Source organism: Pelmatolapia mariae, linkage group LG15, assembly GCF_036321145.2.
Source record: "Pelmatolapia mariae isolate MD_Pm_ZW linkage group LG15, Pm_UMD_F_2, whole genome shotgun sequence".
Lineage (NCBI taxonomy): Eukaryota > Metazoa > Chordata > Actinopteri > Cichliformes > Cichlidae > Pelmatolapia > Pelmatolapia mariae.
This window is the reverse complement of record NC_086240.1, coordinates 39,315,683-39,325,549: the sequence shown is the minus strand read 5'-3', so window position 1 is coordinate 39,325,549 and position 9,867 is coordinate 39,315,683. Positions and strand designations below refer to the sequence as shown.

At 39.2% G+C, this 9,867-nt stretch overlaps 1 protein-coding gene across 1 annotated transcript; it reads right to left on the bottom strand.

The window, feature by feature from the left end:
• Positions 1-1,789: 1,789 nt before the first annotated feature.
• On the bottom strand, positions 1,790-6,982 carry dnase2b (deoxyribonuclease II beta). The gene is made up of 6 exons (XM_063495743.1): positions 6,852-6,982; positions 6,565-6,739; positions 5,923-6,001; positions 5,076-5,237; positions 3,565-3,762; positions 1,790-2,981 (listed from the first exon to the last, which is right to left on the bottom strand). Exons 1-6 carry the CDS (start codon positions 6,956-6,958, stop codon positions 2,647-2,649), a joined length of 1,056 nt encoding a protein of 351 aa, XP_063351813.1. The 5' UTR covers positions 6,959-6,982; the 3' UTR covers positions 1,790-2,646.
• Positions 6,983-9,867: the final 2,885 nt, after the last annotated feature.

Below are 9,867 nucleotides of genomic sequence, written 5' to 3'. Positions count from 1 at the left end.
GTTCAAGTAAAAAAACAGACTTAGACCCTTAGCTTGTCTTATCATTATATAAATACAATTTGAGATGAACAAGAACATTTTTTATTGAACTAAAACAAAACCAGAATTCGGAAACAGCGTGCAAGAAAAAATAAATTCTCCACCTTTACCAGCAAGAAGTTGATATAATCATTTTCTGTATGACTTTATCAGTCTTTCACGTCACTGTGGAGTAATTTTAACCCACTTTTCTTTACAACATTGCCTCAGTTCATTGAGGTTTGCGGGCTTTTTCAAAGTCATGCCACAGCATTTCAGTCAGGTCGACTGCCTGGATTGAGATTTGGCCACCGTGATTTATTTATTTATTTTTTACACTCATTCTGTTCTTGATTTGCTGCTTTGAATATGGTTGTTGTCCTGTTGCATCTCAACCTAGTCCAAGCTGTCAGGCAGACGACCTCAGAGTACTTTGGTATCAAAAGACTTCATCGTCCACTCGGTGACTGGAAGAAGTCCAGATCCTGCCATCACCTGTCTACCTCCATGCTTGATAGGTGACATGATCTGTTTGTGCTGATATGCTTTGGTTTTTGCCAAAAATGGCGCTGTGCATTATGGACAAACATGTCCACTTTGGCCTTGTCTGTCCAAAAGGACACTGTTCTAGAAGTCTTGTGGTTTATTCAGAGGCAACATTGTAAAGCTAAGCTGTGCTGCCATGTTCAGTTTAGAGAGAAAAGGCTTTCTCCTGGCAACCCTTCCAAACAAGCCATACCTGTTCAGTCTTTTTCTAAGCAAGAAAACGACTGAATGTAGAACTTGTATTCATGGCTTGCTGAGCAAGTAAGGCTTGTTTTCTAACTGTGCTGCCATGAACTTTAAAAATCTCCCATGCTAACCGAGGCCTGCAGAGCAGGAGATGTAGCTCACGAGTGTTTTGCAGTTTCTCTGCACACTGAACAGTCTGAGCTTGGGGTGAATTTACTTCGATATCCACTGTTGTCAACTGTCTTAAACATTTTCCACTTTCTCACTGTATAATTTCTTATATCTCTTCCCAGATTGATGAGCTGAAACATTTGCTTCTCTATCATTGCTGATGTTTTCTTTCTTGCCATTATGTTACCTGATCTTACCTTCTTAACTCCTATGAAAGCATTAAGAGCATACTGAGTTCTCCATTTGCTGTTTCTGCATTTTGACTTAGTTTTCTTCACCTTTGTTCATCCGACACAGTATTAACTTAATTTTAAGACCTGCTAAGGACCAGATGTGTTTTTTAAATATCCCCCTGATAAACAAAACCTTGTTGTTGAAAGAGGCTGTACTCTCCTTTTCACACGACTGTGTATAATACATATTACTGGCATGGCTTATTGCACTTTACTGGATTTTAGCTGTACTCTTTCTTCTCTACTGCCTGCTCTAGTTTGCATGAGTAGTATCGAATTGTAGATAGTCGAAAAATCATTTGAATGAATTGTATGAGTCAACTGGTCTGGCCAGTAGGTGACACTATTTACCCCAAACACTAAACGCACACACAGTTACAGGCCAAGTGCCTCTTCAGTGGAAACAGAAACTGAACAAACATGATGATGACTACTCTAGAGGCACCAAATAAAATAAAATAGATTTGATTAGACTACATGTACCTCAGTCTCACTGAGCAGTAGACCAGATTTTAATGTTGTCAGTCTTTATTATGTTGCACATCATACTACAACATATGGTTCCATATATTTATTGTGGAACTTATAAAACTTAAAAACAACTTCAAATATGTAGCATCATAACACAAGTCCACACACTGTGCTAAAATAATATGAATACAAGTTCTTGTTGGCACAATCAAAAAAGCATCAACAGACACCCAAAGATTCAAAAGAAAATTACAAAACCTTTTATTTGTAGCACTAATAGTGTTATAGTTTCATCTCTGCTGGATGAAAGGAAGCGACACAGATCAATAATTTTGTCTCTTGCTCCTTTTGTAAAAGGAACAAGACATAGTGCAGATATTGTGCAGACATTATGCAGACATGGTTGTTTAAACACACAGCCGCTGACATCTCCTGAAACAATGTGCGGCTGTGATCTACAGTCTTACCAACCTTATTTCTGTTTTGTTTTTTTGAATTGAAAGTATTATTTTTTTAATCTATTTATACTTGTGGGCTGCTGGTTCCAAACAGCTGCATTAACTCAAACAAAGGTGGATAACTAAGTGTATCCACCACATAATTAACATGCAGTCACTGCTATTTTTCAAAAGCTTATTCACCAGTTTAAATTGTAAATATATTATTATTGGTCGCAGCAGATGGCCCCTGAGCCTGGTTCTGCTGGAGGTTTCTTCCTGTTAAAAGGGAGTTTTTCCTTCCCACTGTCGCCAAAGTGCTTGCTCATAGGGGGTCATATGATTGTTGGGTTCTTCTCTGTATGTATTATTCTAGGGTCTACCTTACAATATAAAGCACCTTCGGGCGACTGTTGCTGTGATTTGGAGCTGTATGTATAAAATTGAATTAAATTATACACATACATTATTATATGTGAGTCTTTATGTTACTTCTACGTAGCAGTCAACCCTGGAGACAGAATCATAGTGTCTCGCTCTGCCACTGTCAGCCAGTGTCGCACTGATTCTTAATCACTTCTCAATTAGCAGTGAATGTACCAATCCACCACCTGCCTGAAGGCCTTATAAATCAAAGGGTTGGAGGAACAGATCAGACCGCCACCTCGCCACAGCTGGCCCATCTCTCTGTTCAGGTCTCCCAGGCAGGTCACCTGGTCCTCATAAAGTCGTGACACGCACCACTTTGAGTGGTCGTAGTGCGAATAAAACAGGATTGATCTGGGAAGCTGTATTTTCTTAATGTTCATGGTGTGTTTGGCCAGTGAGCAGTTGGAGGGCAGGTCGTGACCTTGTCTCTGCCAGGACTCCACTAAAAGGTCGGCGCCCAGTTCCTGAGCCACCCAGCCTGTGTAGATATCTGAATGAAAGCCAATAGAAAAACATGTCAGGTACTAGAGTAGCCTGTACTAGAATCATTGTGTTAAATGAAACGTATAATGTTTTTATACCATTAAATACCATTTTTCAAGTTGTTTTGGCAATTTGCCAAATGATATGAGAATAAAGAAAATGCAAACATGATAAGCTCACACTTCCTTTTGCATTATGTATGATTATGGCAAAATAAATACATTGTGAGCTCTGTGTTGTTTTCATGCATAAATATAACCTTTGTGTGGATAATTATTCTCTCTAAATAATAAAAATATACATATACACAAACTGAGAAACAAAATACTGCATGTAACTATTCATACTAAGATCCAAAGTCAAAGCAGCTGTGAGCAGAGAGTACTTTGAAAGCCCCGGTTGGGACGTGATAATGCACGTCACTGTTCAGAGACGATAGCGTGTCTGCGCCTGATAATCAGTGACTGTGGTCGACAAGTGAAATGTGCAAACATGGCAGCAGGCTACAGGAAAGAGGTCTGCTCTTCTAAAATGTACATGATGAGCAAGTAAATGGCTAAAAGTAAAAAAGGGCACGCGGGGTATCTTACCATCCACAAAGTTTTCAGATTTAGCAAAACTGACAAACTTTTCCCCTCCGGCTGAAAAAAGCTGCTCCATTCTCTTATTGGAGGACAGCTGTGGTTTGGAGTCCGCACATAACTGGGCCAGCTGTGGCAGGTCAGCCAAGAATGCAGCAGGAACAGAGCAGTTATAGAAACGTGGGTAAAGGTAGACCAACTGCTTTGCTGGAGATTGAAGAGGAGAGAAATAACAGATAATGTATATTAGATGGTCGTATAGCGAGAGTATTCCTTACAGCCGCAATGAACATTTACGATAATGACACTGATGTTGATTCTTTCACTGTTAGTCTCATCAAGTTTATTAATTAAATACTTGGCAAATATCGAATTTTCACATTCAAGGCTTTCTATGTAGCAGATATTACATTTAAATTAAATGTCCTCCAGTCTTTCTTTGTAAGCACTTCATTGACACATTAACTTAGTTGGTAAAATGTGAAAAAATTGATTAATAATTAAAAAAAAATACTAATTCAAATAAAATACTATTATACTGAAACTGTTATGATCACCACAGAAACACAGAATAATTCCTAGTAGCTGAACACGTGTGGGGAAATCCCCTAAAGTTTCCCTTCAGACACGCTTCATAGCAAAAACAATTTCACAGGTTCATTATAATACTCGTGTGCAATGTGGGTTTTCCAAACAAAAGAAACAAATCACCTTATTAATAACCTTAAAATTTCATTTTACACATTTGCTCAGTGAGAAATCCAGAAAAAAGCAGAGCAGCATAAAAACTCCAAATAATTTAAAACTCACATTTAAAATGATTTTTGAATCTATATGTACAGTTAAATGGGGAGACGTGTATAAAACTGCCTGTCATTCAACAATTGAACAAATAGTTCATCACCTTGAATTAAAGCTGAAAGTCTGGATTTCACTCACATCTTGACCCACTGATTCAAATTACATCGTGATAGTGAGCAGAGGCAAAATTACAAAAATTCTCTTATTGTCCAAATGTTTACGGACCTAACTGTATGTATGCATGTAAAAGAAAAAAGCTGATGATTGCTTTGCATTAAACCAGGGGTGCCGAATATAAGGCCCGGGGTCCAGAATCGGCCCAGCCGAGTCCGGCCCACCATTAGGCTGTGGAAAATGTGAAGGAGTGCATAATTTTGAACATTTAACAGGATTTTCAAAGTTTTACAGTATTTCCTGTTGGTAAAGAATCTCCCTCATTCATACGACACCAAAGTAATTAAGTAATGGATGAACTATTAAAAGGGGTTTTTTTTTTTACATATTTGTAGGTTTTTTTCAGTGGGTTCACAGAAAAAAAGGACATTTTCTTTGAATTAACGAAAACTTTATATGTTGTAATTGTGGACCAGTTTGGACAACGAACTCCCAGAATCTATCAAGTAGTTTCACTGGTCCGGCCCGGCTTTCTATCAAACAGAATATTAAATCTAGTAAGTCTGACGATTGTATGCCAAGCTCTGTGCTGCATGAGAGCTCACCTATATGAAGAAACTGTTGGTACTGGTAGGTCACACACAGTGCAGTCTGGCCATTGACTTTGCCAGAGGAAGGGTATAGGTACCCTTTCTCGGGGAAGGAAGGGAAATGGGGAATGCTGTGCGACAACCAGAAACCTTGAGAGCGGTCAAAGAGCAGTGCCCCTGCAGGACACACACAAACATACGAAAGTTGGAATGATTACACACAGATACATGCGAACCAGCACGCAGACGCAGAAAGATTTCCATCAGTTGTGTCAAAGCTGCTGATAAGAGTCAAATGTGCAGTTGGAGCTATCGGACAGATGGTCTTTGCCCGTTTCCTCCCCCTACAGCACCCTATTGGAGGCAGAGGAAACCCAAACCCTATTGATTTTTTCTTTTTCCAAAGCTTGACTAGCAGTTTGGAAATGCATCTGCCAGTAACTGCCACAGACGCAAAACATGCTGTAACTTGCACTGTTGCATGGAGAATAGTTGTGCACTTGTACATGTAACATAGTGTGGCTACATATATACACAATAACTACCTTAATTTAATATAACAGGTTCTTATATTTGTCATACTACCACAAATGTCCATTTTTTTTACAGCCTCTCCACATTGTATTAAAGGTGGAAAATGTAAAACAGACTTTACTGGAAATTCCACCTTGACTTTGCACATGTGTCAACAGAGTGAAGAAAAAACTATGGCAGTCATAGTGCTGCTATATTTTCTGCTAACAGTGAAATCTCTGGGAATAAAACCTGATGAATCTTGTTGTGTGGTCACAATAATGAATAAGAGTCTTGAGATGAAAAGAGGAGGAAAGAAGCAGATTTCTTCCTGCCGATTGTACCGTACCTTTAGTGTGTCCATATTTTTGAATGTATTTCAGGTCTGGCGGGGCGTCGTTATAGAGTGCATACACTGAGGAGTTTGACTGCCAAAAGACCCCCAAAAACAACAACATTTGTTATTTTATACAAGTGAAAGTTATTTATACAAGTTCTTTTATACAAGAAGAATAACTGAGAGGCGACGTTAGTGACGCCCTGCAAAACCAAAATGCTTATTACACCTTATTACACTTTGGTTTATGTTAATGGCAAATGGAATAGGGGACCAACTGAAAGAACAAAGAAGAAGAAAAATGCCCTAATAACCAGCTAATGGCTTCATTCTTATAGCAAAGATATTGCAGAGAAATGTTTGTTTTCTGTCTGCCTGGGGAAAGTGAACTAAATATTTCCCAAAATAAATATTTTTTCTTCAGTTTATTTGGTCGTGAATACTTTAAGATCTTACATAAAAACAGACTTACATACACTCCAAACTGGTAGTTTATGTTGTTTCTGACTGTTCAGTGTCAACTCAGTTCCTCATATTAAATGAAAGAGTTCCTACTCAGCAAACTGGCACGAGCATTATCTCTGATAATTCCCATTAACAAACTAAAGTCTCACTCATCATATAAAAACCCACATAAAGATGGAATAATCTCACCTTGTACTCTTTTCCCATGTAAAGCTGGTTCAGTGTGTTTGTTATGGCTCCTTGGCTGGAGTTAATCGTGTATTTACTCATTTCCCAGCCTTCTTTTGATGAATCCAAGTACGTGTACTCCACCCCACTGCCGATGTCATCGATTCTGTATTTAGGCAGTTTGTAGACGATAAACCTTAGAAGGAAGGAGACAGAAAACCACGTGTCTTTTCTTGGGAAAATTGAAGGAATTAGTCATCAGTATGAATATGGAGGCATTAATATTTAAACATATCATATTAACTCACCAATCGACTGCCTCGCCATCTTCATTTCTACATGAAATGTCAGCACCACAAACTGTGCAACAAAAAAGCACAAAAATCTGTGAGGATAAACTAAAGTGTGAGATCATCCTGAGTGACTCCTGCAGCTGAAGTCAACACAGCAGCGACTGACGAAAGGGAAATCTGAAATCTGCTGCTTTCTGATTTTGAAACCAGCACATCTGCTTTTAGATGCAAAAATGGGAAGTCATAAGATGTTGTCACATGACGGGAAAATACTGAAATGACTCTGTCAGCAATTAAATGTTTCCGAATGTTTAGAGATTTTTATTTTTTGCCAACCTTGACAGATACGCTACTTTACTTGTCCTCATATTATTTATATATGTACTGTATGTTAATGTTTTTTGTGTTGTTGTTTTTTTAATTATGCAAATTGCCCTTGTTACAGCATCAAGTACTGTTCACACCTGATTACTGTACTGGACAGGTCTTAATTTTACAATGAAACCACATGTTGACTGTAAAAGGGGAAACGTCTCTTTGGTAAAACAACTCATAGTTGAAGTCTGACAAAGTCACATCTCTGAGCTCCTTTTTGTAATGTGCATAAGCCAAACTGGATTTCATAAGCTCATCCAGTTTATTGTTGAGGAAACTCTTTAAATATAGTCCTGGTAGCCGGGGATTGGTCCGCCAGGTCGTCCGCTCCTAGACGCCACCCGGCACACAATGTACCCGACCCCTACGATGCCTCCTGTGGGTGGTGGGCCTGCAGGAAGATGGACCCATGTCCCTTTTTTGGGCTGTGCCCGGCTGGGCCCCACGGACTAAGTCCTGGCCACCAGACGCTCGCTCTCGGGCACCTTCCCTGGGCCTGGCTCCAGGGCGGGGTCCTGGTAACCCTAGGCAGGGTGAACTGTTCCCTGGTGAAGTGTTCTTCTCATAAGGGTCTTCTGAATCGCTCTTTGTCTGTTCCCTCACCCAGGACCAATTTGCCATGGGAGACCCTACCAGGGAACAGAAGCCCCTGGACAACACAGCCCCTGGGATTCCTGGGACACACAAACCCCTTCGCCACGATAAGGTAGCAATTCACAGGGGGGTCTGCAGCACCGGGAGGAGGCCCCGGGGCAAACCCAGGACACGCTGGAGAGATTATATCTCTTGGCTGGCCTGGGAATGCCTTGGTGTTCCCCCGGACAAGCTGGAGGAGGTGGCTGGGGAGAGGGAGGTCTGGGCTTCTCTGCTTAGGCTGCTGCTCCCACAACCTGGCCCCGGATAAGTGGAAGACGATGGATGGATGGATGGATGGATGGATGGATGGATGGATGATGGATGGATGGATGGATCTTTAAATATATTCAAACGGTGAAGCAACTAAAGCAATAAGATGAATGTAAAAGCCTACAATGCTATCAAGTAAAGTATAAGTACTTCACAGCTGTGCTTAAGTATAATACCTGCTTAAATGTACTTATTTACTTACTGACCCCACTTCTTTCACAAGGAGATATGTGACAGTGCGAGCATAAACATAAGTGTAAATAAGTAAACATATAAGCAGATGAGTAAGTCAATAAATAAGTAATTAATTAAGTATGTATACATACGTAAATAGAATAATAAAATAGAATAAAATAGACATTTATTGTCACTGTACATGTACAATGAAATTGTGGGTGCTCCACACCAACTGTGCAGGAATAAAATACAAACAGTGAGACAGCAGGACAACAAACAAGAGGCATATATACAAAACAAGGGAAAGGCAAGCAACAGAGAACAGGCTGCAAAGTCACTGGAAGTAGTGCTTAAATGTTTAAACAATAATATTTTTATAAGCTGAAATTAGAGTAAACATAAAAAAATGGGTTTACAGATCACATGTAGGAATAAACAAAAGAAGAATTTTCCTCTTTAGTTCATCAGTCGAAGCAGCTGACTGATCAGTTCTTTGCGCTGCGCACATGGTGCACAGAGCATCTTTCTATAAAGATATTCTTTTAAATTTAAAGCAAAGCACATTCAGACAGAAAACATCCTGCATTAAAGTAACTGAATTTAAACTTTTAGACTTATCAGTATTGTACATGTTGAGCTGAACCATCCAAACTTTCTTATTACTGAGGAAATGAAAAGACTCCTTCAAGGAAGCACAGATCTTGATACCAAGGCTGGCACAACCTGTTATTAGCTTTACTTCTAAATTACTTTTTCACTCTCCAACCCTACACGGGCAGGTTTGAAGAGCTTATTTCACTTAATTTCACTTAAAGGAAATCATCATTTAAAAACCTTATTTTTTATTTACTCTGATGATCTTTTTCTAATATTAAAATTTATGTGTGACATGTGCAAAAGGAAGAAAAACAAAAAAACAATACACTGTCCACACAATATACAGTGTATTTGCGTAAAAACAAAAAAAGCATAATGTAAATGTAATTCATAAAGGTGGAAACTCAAAAGTGTTCTTTATATTTAGAAGAAAAAAATGTTTATAGTCTTTATATAAGCATAGGGAGTGCAAACCACAGTGCTGTACAGACTCTGAGTTAAGCCTCATTTCAAATGTTTGCTTCATCTACTGTATCTCCGTTTATGTTTGCATGTGTTTCAATAAACCTATTTCTTATTTTTCTGGCAAAATGTAAAGAAATTAGGTGTCGGTCAAGATTGAGCCTGACTGCAACAATGAATTCATGTGAAATGCACTCACATCTTTCTCTTTGTGGCTGTACATGTAAACGTAACAGTGTTTGTGCGTGCCTCTGCATTTCTCTGAGTGGAATACAGTACATCACACAGTGCAAATAAAAGAGGTTAAATTTCAGCTTTGACTCCCAATAGCCTGAGTGCAAAGTTAGTGCCACCCTCTGTAGAAATTCCTCCTCCTGTAGCAGGAGCCCCATTTACTGGAGACTGGTTGCAGGGCAGCAGGTAAAGAAGAGGAACGCACCATGGCAAACGCTTCAGATCAGGTAACATTTCAGAAAGTTATAGAAGGAAACAATAGAACTTAAACAATAGAACA